This window comes from Vitis vinifera, chromosome 3 (assembly GCF_030704535.1).
Source record: "Vitis vinifera cultivar Pinot Noir 40024 chromosome 3, ASM3070453v1".
Lineage (NCBI taxonomy): Eukaryota > Viridiplantae > Streptophyta > Magnoliopsida > Vitales > Vitaceae > Vitis > Vitis vinifera.
Genome location: NC_081807.1, coordinates 6,475,417 through 6,489,462, shown reverse-complemented (window position 1 = coordinate 6,489,462; position 14,046 = coordinate 6,475,417). Strand labels below are relative to the sequence as shown.

The 14,046-nt window shown below is 36.5% G+C and overlaps 3 protein-coding genes across 5 annotated transcripts; 2 read left to right on the top strand and 1 right to left on the bottom strand.

The window, feature by feature from the left end:
* Nucleotides 1-5,760: 5,760 nt before the first annotated feature.
* Nucleotides 5,761-7,487, bottom strand: LOC100243866 (uncharacterized). Its single transcript, XM_002270060.5, has one exon. The coding sequence runs from the start codon at nucleotides 7,408-7,410 to the stop codon at nucleotides 5,830-5,832; it is 1,581 nt and encodes a 526-aa protein (XP_002270096.1). The 5' UTR covers nucleotides 7,411-7,487; the 3' UTR covers nucleotides 5,761-5,829.
* A 991-nt stretch (nucleotides 7,488-8,478) lies between these two features.
* LOC100242420 (LYR motif-containing protein At3g19508) lies at nucleotides 8,479-9,408 on the top strand. The gene is made up of 2 exons (XM_059735727.1): nucleotides 8,479-8,826; nucleotides 8,935-9,408. Exons 1-2 carry the CDS (start codon nucleotides 8,566-8,568, stop codon nucleotides 8,986-8,988), a joined length of 315 nt encoding a protein of 104 aa, XP_059591710.1. The 5' UTR covers nucleotides 8,479-8,565; the 3' UTR covers nucleotides 8,989-9,408.
* A 1,251-nt stretch (nucleotides 9,409-10,659) lies between these two features.
* Nucleotides 10,660-13,391, top strand: LOC100249018 (transcription factor bHLH113). 3 transcript variants are annotated; one of them, XM_002269952.4, is made up of 5 exons: nucleotides 10,660-11,542; nucleotides 11,651-11,779; nucleotides 11,883-11,948; nucleotides 12,058-12,174; nucleotides 12,575-13,391. In XM_002269952.4, exons 1-5 carry the CDS (start codon nucleotides 11,255-11,257, stop codon nucleotides 12,725-12,727), a joined length of 753 nt encoding a protein of 250 aa, XP_002269988.1. In that variant the 5' UTR covers nucleotides 10,660-11,254; the 3' UTR covers nucleotides 12,728-13,391. The 3 variants fall into 3 exon arrangements, with proteins under 3 accessions (XP_002269988.1, XP_010647962.1, XP_010647961.1); XM_010649660.3 differs by having other exon boundaries at nucleotides 11,651-11,948; XM_010649659.3 differs by having other exon boundaries at nucleotides 10,660-11,779.
* Nucleotides 13,392-14,046: the final 655 nt, after the last annotated feature.

Here is a 14,046-nt window from a genome sequence, read left to right as displayed (position 1 = left end):
AATTTTGAAGTTTAAAGTATTTTCATGAATTTTTAATAACTTTTGTTCCACCATATTTTTGTCAAAATATACCGATATTTTTAATTTATTCGTAAAATCCAAGTACCAATATATTCATATTTATTGTTATTTCAAGTCTTGGTTTTAAGTCAATAATTTAAGTATAATTTAACTTAAAGTGAGTTTTGTACGTAATAATATGTATACGGTATAAATGGTTATTATTATTTTTTTTCTTCACAAAATTAAATGGAGAACAAACTAGGATTTTTAAGGAGGTTAAATACAATATTCTAAAATATTTTATCAAAAGGAATAAAATAATTTCCTATTTAAAAAAAAAAATCATAACTCTTTAACACATACAAATCAAAAAGTAAAAAATATGTTTTATTAAGTATTTTTTTAAAAAAAATTAAATAAAAATTATGTTAACAAATACAAATCAAAGAATAAGATAAATATAAAACAATATTTTATACTACCATTTCAACATTATGAGTGGAATGTAATGTTTTGGTACGGAAAAATATACCTTTAAAATTTCTAAATATAATGAATAATATTTTTAATCCTTATAAAAAATCTTAATTATATACATAATTGTTGTATTAAAAAATTTATGATAATTATTAGGATTCTATCTATATTAGCTTAAGGTAATTACTTGAGGGTGTGAATAGGGTAATGACTACTTTTTACAAATTTAACAATTATGAATATGGGCGATAATATAAACAATAATATGATAAAAATCAATGTAAGAATAATTGCAAATAAATAGAGTTAGAGAAGAGAAAAACGCAAAGACTAGTTTTTATAGTGGTTTGGTGTAACCAGTTTACATCCATTATCCTCAAACTCATATTTGAACGAGGGTTCCATTAATGAAGGCCCTCAAGGTCATCACTATTTATTAATTATGGTTGTAATCATAAAAATAAAAAATAAAAAAACATAAGGAAAATATGATAAAACTAGGCATACATAAGGTGATATATAATTACCTATTTAAAACGTTTTTAATGCACAAATCAAGCTTAAGATATAATCATTGTACCTATTTTATGTGAAAAATACGGTATTAATCGGTCTTTGAGAGACATTAGCTCCTTTTTGTACTTCATACTTGAGATACTCAACAACAAAAGGTTGTAGTTTAATATGCTCATTTTGTAGGTCATTAGCTAAGGCATGGTATGCATGGATTTGAGTTGAAACATTTGTATTCTCAGTCATCTAGAAATTTATAGTTTAGGTTTTCACATACTCTTAAGCTATGTTTGGTTCCCAGAAAATTTGAGGGAAAATATAAGGGAAAGAAAATACAAAGGAAAAGTAGAAGGAAAGAAAAAGTGAAGGAAAATAAAAAATAGATTAAAAATCGATAAATTATTTTTTTTTGTTACTTCAAACTCATTTTATTTATTTTAACTCATCAATACAAAGATTAAATAATTTAAAAATATATAAGTTTTTAATTAGTTTTAATTATATTTTATTTTCTTTTATATTTTTCATAGGATAACCAAACATGAAAAAATCATTTTCCTTTACATTTTTTTTCTTTCCTTAGTATTTTCCGGGAACCAAACACAACCTTAAGATATATTTTTTTTATTCAAAATTTCTTAAATATCTTTCATTTCATAGAGTAGTAAACATTAAATAACTTGTTTGATGGTGTACTCAAGATCGCATGGTGAACTCATTTGTTTCCTCTTTCCTAACCAACACAATTTTCAAAAGTTTCATTAGGTTTTAGTTGAGTCAAAATATGTTATATTTTAAACGTATCAATGCTAGAGACAACTTTTTTATCATCTCCTAAAATAAGACTCATTAAATAGGTCTATTTTAAATGTGTCAGGTTTGACTAGTGTTGTGAAAATTTTCATGGTCTTGGATGTACTCCATGATTATTAGAAAATAATTGTAGAAAATTATTATTGAACCAATGTTACTGCTAAATGGGTAAACAAAAACAATGTTTTTAGAATTGAAACGAATAATGAATTGAAAAAGTAACTGGTTCACAATTTTTGAATTTATTGATTGGACCGATGGTTAAACCGATAATATCATAAATATATCATTTATATTTTATTAAAATTTAAAATAATTATAATAAATTTATGTATATGTATAATATTTTATTTTTTATATTTGATATATCAAATTAAATGATAAAAATAAAAATATTAATATATTAAATTTTATTAAATAAAATAGGTATAATATTTAAATATGAAAGTGAAAAAAAATTATAATATTTAATTTAATTATATATTTATGTGTTTTGTTATTTTAAAAATTATTATTTTATATTATTTTCATATATATCATTAATAATTGTTGGCGTATGACCAACAACAGTAAAGTTTGGCTAGATCCCAACGGACAAAGTTAACACAATGTATTCTGTCTAGCTTTTAAGATGTAAACGAAGTTATTGCCTACACAAAAAGATGTCCGAACGGATTGTGCGGGCACGCCCCTCCGAAACTTAAGTCAGAGAGAGAAGGTTTGAGTAAGTAAAGAAATGTCTTGGAGAAATGACAATGTACCTTTCTTATGGTCAAGAGCGGCTATTTATCTTTACTCAAATGTAACGTCTTCTCAAGTGCCTTAATGATGCCTTTGATTGTGCCTTACTGTCTTTAATGTCAATGATTGTCAACTCATAATGTCTATCACGCTTTGATGAGCCTAGAAGCGTTTTAGCCTTGTAACGATTGCATCAATCAAGACACTTAATTCTTATTGTAGTTAATGCTTGTCAGACGGTGTATGCAATGCTCGATTGGTTTTGTGTCCATTTAGTACCATAAGGTCAGACAGACAAGACTACATGGCTCTTGTACAGAACATGCATCCCTCTAGACTGTGCGTCAGGATCATGCTAAGCGACGGTGAGTGTATCACAATGCTAGACGTCATTTGTCCATTTGATACCTAGACAAGAAATAGATTTATGCCTAGATGGATGTGGGGTTCCACAATGCCCCCTAATTCTCTTAGTCGAATCCCTTTAGAAACTAGATGGGCGGTTGAAGAGAATTTACTATCAACTTATGTTGGAAAATTTTTTTGCTTTGTTATGCCAGGTTAGGTTTCGATTTTTTTTTACTTGTTTGCACCATTTTGGCATCGCGTTTAAGCAATGGGATAAGGGCTTATGTCGTTTAGGCTTTTCCATTTAGAGTTGCCATTTGGCTTACTAGGTTTTACTGTTTGGAGTTGTCTTTTGGCTTTGTGTGCTTTGTGGCTTATGTTGTTCAAGCTTTGCTGTTTGGAGTTGCCTTTTAGCTTTGTGTTCGTTTGGTTTTGTGGCATATGTCATTTAGGCTTTTCCATTTAGAGTTTGCCTTTTAGCATTGTGTCTATCTGGCTTTGTGGCATATGTTGTTTAGCCTTTGTCATTTGGAGTTGCCTTTTGGCATTGTTTGTGTCCATCTGGCTTTATGACATATGTTGTTTAGCATTTTTCGTATGGAGTTGCCTTTTGGCTTTGTGTCAGTTTAGCACATTGGGGTGGACGAATAGTGCTTTCAGGGCCTTAAACATGCACGATGGTCCTAGTGCTGCTTTGTCTTGAGGCCCAAGATGGACTTTCAAGGCGTCAGAGAGCCACGGGCCCTATTCATGACTCTTTTTTCCTTTCTCTTTGACTAAACTTACAACCTCTTTTGCTTGCGTTCTGTCAACCGCCTATTACAAGGGTTCTAACAAAGTCGGGGAATTGTTAGCAAACAGTTTCTTGTCTGCTTGTAGGGACAACTCAACATAATAATGAAAAACTCTCTCTATTTGGCTTCGATCTCGTTTTCAAGCTGTCTATTGGCTAGTAGGGGTGTAGAGACTTTTCAAATGATGCCCCATGGTCATTTGAGCCCATAGCTCTTGGTTTTCTTGTTTTAGCTAGGGTTAGACAAACAAGGTTACATGGCTCTTATGTAGAACATGCATAACTCTAAATTGTGCATCAAGATCATGCTAGACGACTTTATTTGAGCTCATAACTCTTGGTTTTCTTGTTTTAGCTAAGGTTAGATAGACAAGGCTACACAGCTCTTGGTTTTCTTACTTTAGTTGTTCTGCCAACTATATCAGTGATTGCATTCGTTGCTCGTTCTCTCCTTGCCTCTTTTCCATCTTTTCTTGCCAAGCTTGGAATTGCTCGTCGATATTAGCCAATTAAATTGCAGGAAGCGTATTGGCCATTGTGTTTTTGTGAGCTTTTGCATTTGCTTTCCTAGAGACAGCGCCATTGTTGGCCCACGACCAACAACAGTAAGGTTCGGCTAGATCCTAACGGACAAAGTTAACACAATATATTCCGTTTAGCTCATAAGATGTAGACAAAGCTATTGCTTACATTAAAGGATGTCCGAATGGATTGTCTAGGCACACCCCTCAGAAACTTAAGTTAGAGAGAGAAGACTTGAGCAAGAAAATAAATGTCTTGGAGAAATGACAGTGTACATTTCTTATGGTCAAGAGTGGCTATTTATCTTTATTAAAATGTAACGTATTTTCAAGTGCCTTAATGGTACCTTTGATTGCGCATTACTGTCTTTAATATCAATGATTGTCGACTCATAATGGCTATCACACCTTGATGAGCCTTAAAACTAGTGTTTTAGCCTTGTAACAATTGCATCAATCAAAACACTTAATTCTTATCGTAGTTAATGCTTGTTAGATGGTGAATGCAATGCCCACTTGATTTTGTGTCCGTCTAGTACCATAGGGTCAGACAAACAAGGCTACATGGCTCTTGTGCAAGAGCATGCAATACTCTAAACTACATGTCGGGATCATGCTAGATGGTGGTGAGTATATCAAAATGTTAGACATCCTTTGTCCATTTGATACCTAGACAAGAAATAGATTTATGCCTAGACGGATACAGGGTCTCACAATAATTATTATAAAATAAATGTATATATATATATATAATCGTGTTATCTATCAAAGTAGGCTGGATGGGGTCCTTAGTATAGTATTTTTTTAATATCACCAAAACCTATCCCACATGGGAAACTAACAAACACATCTTTAGTAAATTGCAAATGATATGGTAGGTTTGCAAGGAAGGAAATTGGGTATTTACCGTGTCATCTATCAAAGCAGCTATGTAGTTGGATGGGGTCTTTAGTATAGCATTTTTTTAATATAACCAAAACCTATCCCATATCGGAAACTAACAGACACATGTCTAGTAAATTGCAAATGATATGGTGAGGTTGGGCGAATGATATGGGAAGCCAAGCATGCTTTTGGTGAATCAATGGTTGATAGGTAAAAAATGTAGGAAACTAAAATAAAAATATGAAGAAAAAACTTAATAAGATTGGTTGAAGCATGTAATCATTACCCTAATAAAAATATGAAGAAAAAACTTATTGACATTGGTTGAAGCATGTAATCATTGCCCTTAAGAGTATATTTCCCTCCTCCATGATAGTATTTTAGTGCCACAGAATCACCTACAATGATTTACCTTCAAGGTGCTTGTAATAATGCACTCTAAGCACGAGCAATAACGCAACTACTCAAAAGCACTCCTCTAGGCATGGGATTAAGATTTAATTTCACGTGGAAGCCCAACAACACCTGATTGGCAATGGCTTTGGGCTTTTGCTAACCTAAGAGCAAACAATTGGCATGGCTTGGGCCAACATTGTCAAGCCCTTGAGATTGGATCGATCCAATATAAAATTACAAAATGGTGACAAATAATTTTCATACACTAAATTAAGATAAAGTAGTTGATTAGCTCTTATATTAATATAAGTAGGAGTACATATGAATCCCTTTGAAAATCTATTTACAAGGAATTAAAGGCAAATCCACCTCGTCGCACCATTCCACACATCTTGTTTCAAAGTATGAAGTCTTGATTTCATTAGGCCAATAACTTAACCAAATTTGACCTCCTATTCTCCATTTCAACACACTCCCTTCCATTTCTTTGCTCAGTCTCCACTCTACCCCTTCTCCATACTCATCCCCTGCAAAAACTAACCCCCCACTCTTTGAAAACATTCTATTCGCTCCAGAGTACCTCTTTCCCAACCCATTCTCCCATTTGTCACCCTCACTAATAGTGTTAGGTGGCTTGTTCGTCGCTACTTCCATACCGCTATTGTTTTCGCATAGAACTGCTTCAAAAATGGCAGCGTTCCCTTCCGCGTCCTGATCCCACCTCCAATTCTTCGTCCTTGTCCTCGTCGACAACCTCGCTGTTGCTTTTACCCTTGATATTTTCATTTTTCCAAAATTACCCTTTACTGTTCTCTGCGTTTTCACTTCTTTCTCTATGTTTTCTGTAGACCGGCCCAAGCTCAAACTTGCTACGTAAGTCGACCCAATCTCTGGCCCAATCCAAACCCTAATCCTCGACGGGAAATGCCTCTCGTCGATGTAATCCATGTCATCATTTTTAGAAAATCCTAGTTTTACGATGTGGAACCGCAGATTATTGACACGTGTATTAACTTGAATATAGCCGTCATGGAAGGCAACGGAATATTCCAACTGAATCACGACCTCGAGCTGTTGGTGGGCTAGGGCATATCTCAGAACGGACTCCTTAGCCTCGATTGCGGAGTACTGTTTTTCTTGACCCTTGAAGCGCGTGCGAGTCATCGCCATCACCGGAGCGTAGGCCTTCAGAGTCCACAACCCATGAGCTTCCATTGCGTATGAAAATCCTAGCTTCGGCACTGGGGTTAACATTTGCAATCCTACGCCCACCTCCCTTAAAATCAACCATTTTGCTAACATGTACCCAACGGAGCGCATAAAACACAGCTCAGCGTCCACTCCGATGGAAACCAAGAACGTTCGCAGCACATGCGCGTGGTTGCAGGAGAACAGTTCGATATGGGGAGTCAGGAGCGAGTCGAAGTAGAGAGAGCCGACTTCACTGGGCGCATCGCACACACAGAGCCAGAAGAGGCGCGTGAGGAAGACGAGGTTGAAGAAACTGGAGAGCGACTCGGGCGAGTGCGAGTCAAGGACCCACGCAACAGGTTCGGGTCTGAGTTTCTGGAGCTGGGAGCGGGGGCAGGTGCTATCATGCGCGGTGGGTGAACGGGACACGATCTCTTGGACCAATTGAAGAAGCAGTGGGAGGAATGGCTTGTCAGATGCGAGAGGACACGCGTCAGAAACCCAGAGGGTCTTCTCTGCATTAGAAGGGTGGAAGCCATGCACGTAGACGGAGAAAGTAACCAAGGCTTCCGAGTTAGACCCGGATGTTCGTTCAGCTCTGAGTTGAATCGACTGGGTTGTGTCGGCTTTAGTTGGTTTGGAGCTGACGAGTTGGAAGGTGGGAGGTGACTCCGACTCGACCCACTGGTCCGAGTTAGGCAGCTCGCATATCCAAGACCAAATATCCATATCTATTGGTTATTCAGAAACAAAATGGTGTTTGGGGGGTGAGAAAATGTGGGTGGTGGTGTAGGGGCATATGTAGGGAAAATGCGTGATGGGAAGTTTGCCAACTCGGAGATAAGAATAGCCACGCATGAGAATGAATGAAACTAGCGGTTCAAAATGAAACAGTTGTGCCATGCAGATTTTTTATTTGTCTTTCATATTTAATTTTGTTTTATTCTAGGAAGGATGGGAGCCTGAAAGCGAAGTGTTTACATGGATTGTGCCATTCAGGGTAACGGGAGACATACGTGGAACTTTCATGGGTTTTTGAGGTGATGTGGTTGACACGTGTAATTACATGAATTTAAATATTTTTCCAATATCCAATTCAAGGTCATTTAAGCGAAAATAAAAATCATATCAAACAGAGTCATTGGTTTTATAAAATCAACATATATATCATATTAAAGACGTCTCACCAAAAACCATATTTTGAAAAATAAATCATTTATGATCCACCACCACCAAATTACAGTCTGCGTGTCGAAGGAGAGAGCCGCATACTGGTACTGATACAGTGCCTTGGAAAGGTTGGTGAGACTATGAAGAGCAAAATACTAGTCAGTTAGTTGTCATACGTGGACAGTTGCACCACACATTATCTACTGGTGTGCTTCTAAATTACACCCACACAAATTGCCTATACATTTACTCCATTTTCAGGTTCTATTAATTAAATTGAAAGATACACTTTGAAGTTTCTTAATTACATGGAAAAAGACTCTTGGATCGGGTTTTGAACATCTCATCTTATCTAATGGTAATAATAGGTTAAGCCTTTTATGATTGGACTAGACTTATGAACTGATCCTATTTTTTATACCAATTCTTGGATCGGGTTTTTTAGTACCATCTGAAAATCAATTGATTTTTAATGAGAATCCTTTTATGGCATTGGACCGGACCCATGACCCTCTTTTTTATACCAATTCTTGGATCGGGTTTTCGACCCTCTCATTTGAAAACCGATTGATTTTCGTGTGGGTCATCCATTCCGGACTTGAGAGTTGCAAGTGGACTAAAACCTGCAGCATATGGTTTAACAAATGGGCTTCGAACCCACTCTACTTGGGTTTCTTTTAAACAAAACTGGACCCGGCCCAAGTAAGGCCCATTATGTACCAAGAACAAGTGAACAACAGAGAGCGGGTGTGTCGTTGGAAGTTTGAAACTTGGGAGAGAATGAAGAAGGCTTTGAAAGCATACGGCGCCGTTCTGAGGCTGGTGAGGCGGCTGCCCAAGGATACAAGGCCATACTACGCCAAGTACGCCAGAGAGAATTTCGTCAACTACAGAGAAGTCGACGCCGCCGACCCTAACGCCCTTAATGACCTCTTCAATAGAACTTACACCCACTCTCTTTGGGTTCTCAACAAGGTCACCTACACTACTACACTCCCTCAGTCCCTCTCTCTCTCTTTCCCTGGTGCTATTTATGTTTCTTTGTTGATCTAGAGACCCACTTGTAGTTTATTCTGGTTACAGTATTCGGTGGACCAAGCGGCTGCTGATAAACTGAAAGAGATCTGCTGCAGTTAATATACTCATGTGCGTTCCAGGTGTTTGTTTTTATTCCCAAGAGAGGGCAAACTTGAGCTTCTACTGATTTTTTATTAAATGGGTTGCGAATGGATTATGATGTAGTTAACAGAATGCGGCATGTTGTGTAGGATCAGTGCCATGTCGCGTGACTAATGCTGGAAGGAGGTATTTTTTTTGGCTTTCATTCCTGCTTTTTCCGGTGATAGTCTTGACTTTTGAGAAGGAACCATCAGCTTGGATTGGAGTTCAATGTGTCGGCATTATCAGAGGACAAGGACACAGTTCTATTTTTTATTTCTTTTCTTCGATTTTCAGTCTACAAACAGGGTATTTAGCGGAAAATCCAAGGATAAATCTTTATGATAACTATGTTTGGTTTCAGAAATTACTAATAAAAAAAAAAGTTGATAAGAAAAACTTTTCTTGGTTTTACCGTAAAATACAAAAAAATAATAATAAAAAATCAAATATAATTAAAAATAATTAAAATTTTATATATTTTAAAATTATTTAATGTTTATTGTTTATATAACCAAAAAAATAAAAAAAAAATAAAAAATTTTATAAAAATAATTTATGAACTTTTAATTTATTTTTTATTTTTATTTATTTGTTTTTTTCTCCCATTTTTTATTATTTATTTTCTTTCTTTCACATTTTATTTCAAATTTTTTTAACCGAACATAATATTAAAAATTCATTTTTTATTCTATCCCATTTATTGTTAATATAACTCTTTATAATTATTTTTATTTTAAAATCCATTTATTTGTCAATTATTTATGATAATAATTTTCTGTGGAAGAAAAAATTGCCTTAACATAGGTTACATTTTTGAGGCCAGTGGCATTTTCGTGAATTAAGAGAGAGGGACCCCCATTTAGAAAAGCATCGAAGGGCGAAGAAGAGGAGAGACACGCGTGTCAACGGCGCCAAACGACCGGCGAGGTGTCGGAAGACGGAGCATGCAATGGAGCAGAGATCGAACAATTGACTGACGTGTCGGTGACCACATAAAGATTTTCCCCACGTGTCTTTTCTCGTGCCCGATCCGCCACGTGGAAAACATGTGTCATCTCCCCCTGCTCTTCACCACCTCTTAGTGTCCTACGTTTTTAATATTTTTATTGATGAGAAAAAACCTAGATTTAAAAAATTATGAGTAAATTACAATAATAGCATAACAAAAATAATGAATATAATTTACAAAATTAGAATAAATCATTAATTTTTTTTAACATTTATTAGAGAAAAAATAAAAATAAAAATAAAAATAATAGAAAAACCCCGATAGTAAGCCAATTGGAAAGGGGTAGAATGCTTTGTTTTAAAGATCAAATTGTATAATATTATTTGGTACACGAGGGATAAGTTATAGATGACATCACTCACATGAGAGTACAATGAAAAAAATGAAAAGATGCTTTAGTGGTGGTGGCTTGGACCCACCCAACAGCTTTCAAACCCGTATTCGGCTAAAGTCAAGCTGAGACACAACTTTGGGCGTGACCCTCGCGTGGTGACCCATCACATCCGGTTCGGTTCTCTTGGAAGTCACTTCTGGGTCCAACTAAAAGCAACTCCACTATCAATCAATTTTGCGAAAGAATGACCAAAACGTCCGTTGGTCCAGTGGTCCATGGTGCATGAATCTGCTGGTTCATGGGTCATGGGTTAAGACTGTCATATAGTTGATTAAAGAGTTTAATGTCATGGACCTAGGTATTTTCGAAGCAATATGTGAAACTGAAACTGCTAAAGTGCCGGCCTATGGGAGTAGCCTAAGAAGGAAAAACTGGTGCGTGTGGGGTGCAAACCGGGAAGAAGAAAACCGGGTTAAACGCGTTGGAGGGCGAAACCACGGTTTTCTCGGGGCGAGGTGGGTTTGACTGAAGACAGCGAAAACCAAAGCCTTGGAAAGCCCAGTGTGTCAAGTAACGGCTGAAACGCCACTACCACCACCATCACACACAAACTCAACACTCTCTCTACTTTCTCCTATGAGCAGACAGATAAGAAAGAGAAAACAAAACCGATAACCCAGAAAGAAAAAGAGAGAAGAAAACAGTGCTGCTAGCCTGCAACAGCGGGCTCTCAGCTCTGCCACACCCTCCCTCTTTAGACTCTAAAGAAAGCGTCCGCTGTTTACTCCTAAAACACACCCTTTTGGGTTTGGGTCCTTCCACTCTCTCCATCTTCTCGGGGTAAAAGGCTCTTTCAGGGATTTTTTCTGGGGTGGGGGTTTTTGTGTAGGTTTCCTCCAATGGCGGATAGTGAGGGGTTCGGTGAAGACCATCTGAGCGGTGGAAGCTTTTCTCAGCTACTCTTCTCGGACGACGTTGTGGGTCTTGATATTGATGAGAGCTTTGCCTATTCTCCTTCTTTTTCTAACGAGAAGCCTCCTAAAATGCTGTGCTTTGGGGGTTATCAGAGTGAAGTGGGGTTTGCTGAACCCACCAAAACTCCTCAGAAATCTGGAGTTACATGCAGTGATTCCTCCTCTGCTTCTTCCACCAATAACACCAACATCAACAAAGCCTCCAAATCTAATGTCTGCAATGACTGCTGCATGCCCAAAAATTTTTCTGTTTTACCTTCAATTCTTTTGGAGATTAGAGAAAAAGCATCTGGTTTGATCTTGTTTCCTCTTTGTTTGCAGAAAAAACGAAATGGGTCAGGCAATATGTCGGTGCCAACCTCGAGCGGCCTCGCCAAAGCTCCGGCGGGAGGTCAGAGAAACTCTAAGAAGACCAAATCGGAGAATCCCACGTCCGGCGGCCATGTCAAGGTCAGAAAAACAGACTACACCCTTTGCATGTCGTATATTTCTTCTGGGTTTGCCACTTTCTCTGCAATCAACGTCTCTGTTCTCTGCTAAATTCAAATACCAGGTAAAGAAGGAGAAACTAGGAGAGAGAATCACAGCATTGCAGCAGCTAGTTTCTCCTTTTGGCAAGGTAGAAATTCACATGAAAAACCTGTGGTTAGATGCCAATCAAAATGAACATTCTCTTGAAAGAAAGTGAATAACAAGTACTAATGCTGGGAAATTGAAATGTGGAACAGACGGATACAGCTTCAGTTCTTCATGAAGCGATGGGTTATATCAGGTTTCTGCAGGACCAGGTTCAGGTGTTGTGTTCTCCATACTTGCAAACCCTGCCTTCATCGGCCCACATGTCTGTAAGGACCACCAACTTTATCAATTACCCCTTTCCTTTATTTTACTGTTTGGACTGTGTTTTCCTCTGTTACCCTGTCTCCGAGTCAATGCAATTTTATCACTCTTAAAAACAAGGAAAAAAAAATAAACATTCCAAAAGTACTATCCAAATGAAACACTTGAGGTTAAGAAACAGTAATTCTGAAATTGCAAATGGGTCTGCCTTTTGGGTTTGGTTTCTACCCATTTCCCCATATTCACCCACTTCACAGATCATTTTTCCTGTATTTACAATGAATTAGCTCCCTTGTCATTCTTTTGAGAATGAATTCTGTCATTTTTTCTTGATTTTGACTATGGTGAAAGTGGGCTTTATGGGTGACAGTCAAACTGTACTTTTCCCCATTTTCTTTTTACTAGGAGGGCGGAGAAAACGGAGAAGAGAAGTCTAGCAAAGATCTGAGGAGCAGGGGCCTGTGTCTGGTCCCAGTCGAATGCACAGAACACGTGGCTAACAACAATGGTGCTGATTACTGGTCTCCTGCCATGGCCAACACCTCATCCAAGAAGTGAAAAAGAATTTTCTTGCCAAACTTCTCTCTACTGTACATGCATGTATGCCAAGTTGCCAACTGGGCCCTTTGTCACTAGACCGACTACCCACACAAGCTTTGCACAGCTCATATTTTGTTCCTTTAAATATTCCCAAAAAAAAAAAAAAAAAACCCAAAGTGCCAAGTAGAAAGATCAGAAAACAACACTTTGATTTGAGGACACAAAGGCTAGGTGAAGTGAAACTGTGTTTTTGGAAGAGCATGGCCTACACTTTTGTGTAAATATTTATGAAGGGGGGGCTTTTTAGCTTTTGAGTTTTTACTTTTTAACCAACACCCAATGCAGTTTTGGGAAGAGGGTTGCTGGTGTCATTGTTCACTTTCCTTTTCTGCACTTCTTTGCTTTTCAAAGCCATTTTTGGCTTCTTGTATCAAATGGGCCTGCCGGGTTGGTGGTGTGGTGGGTCTTGTGCAAAATAAAATTTTTGTTAGCTTTTTTCAGAAAAAAAACTGTGTTGGACCCAATAAGAAAGGATGGTGATGGATTATAAGAAATGGGGAGGCTTTGCACCTTATGTATGTGTATTTATTGTATTGGTTTCACTGTTGTGGGTCTTAATTGGATTCGATTTTAGTGGAATGTTGTTTGGATCCAATCTTAAATGAGAACCCATTTTCTCCTAGATGTGTTATCTTCATTTGGGTACTTCACCAATTTAGTAGAGCACATTTTGGGGTGATTTTGTATCATGCTATGGATAAGGAAAATAAGGTTATGAAGCATAGGTAATCAAGTATGCTTTACAGTTGTTTTGGGCCAATGTGGAATTGTTTTTGTGGGATAATTTTTTTGAGAATTTGTTTTGTTTCTAAAAACATGTTTTAATTGTTTTTAGTTGAATTTTTTTATTTGTTCAAAAAATAATAATTGTATAGATACAGATAAATTTATTTATAAGAAATATTTAAAAACATTAAAAATATGTTGATAATATTTCAAGTTTTTGAAAATATTTTATTTTACAAAATATTAAAGAATTGGTTTTAAAAATTATTTTCAAAAATTGTTTTGAAGAATTGTTTTTGAAAATATTTTTAAATAGTTTCTTTGTATTAGTCTAAGAGTTTTATTATTATTATTATTATTATTAAGTTTTAATGATAAAAAAATAAGGTTAAAGTTATTAACACTTCAAATTGGAAGATCATTGCATTGGAGACTCGAGCTTATTGAAGGCTTAAGAAGACCAAAGATATGAAGATTGTTGGTGGTGCATTTGAGTCATCAAAATTTTTCATTCACTTAAAGTTTCAAAAAATCATCTTTGTTTGAACTTA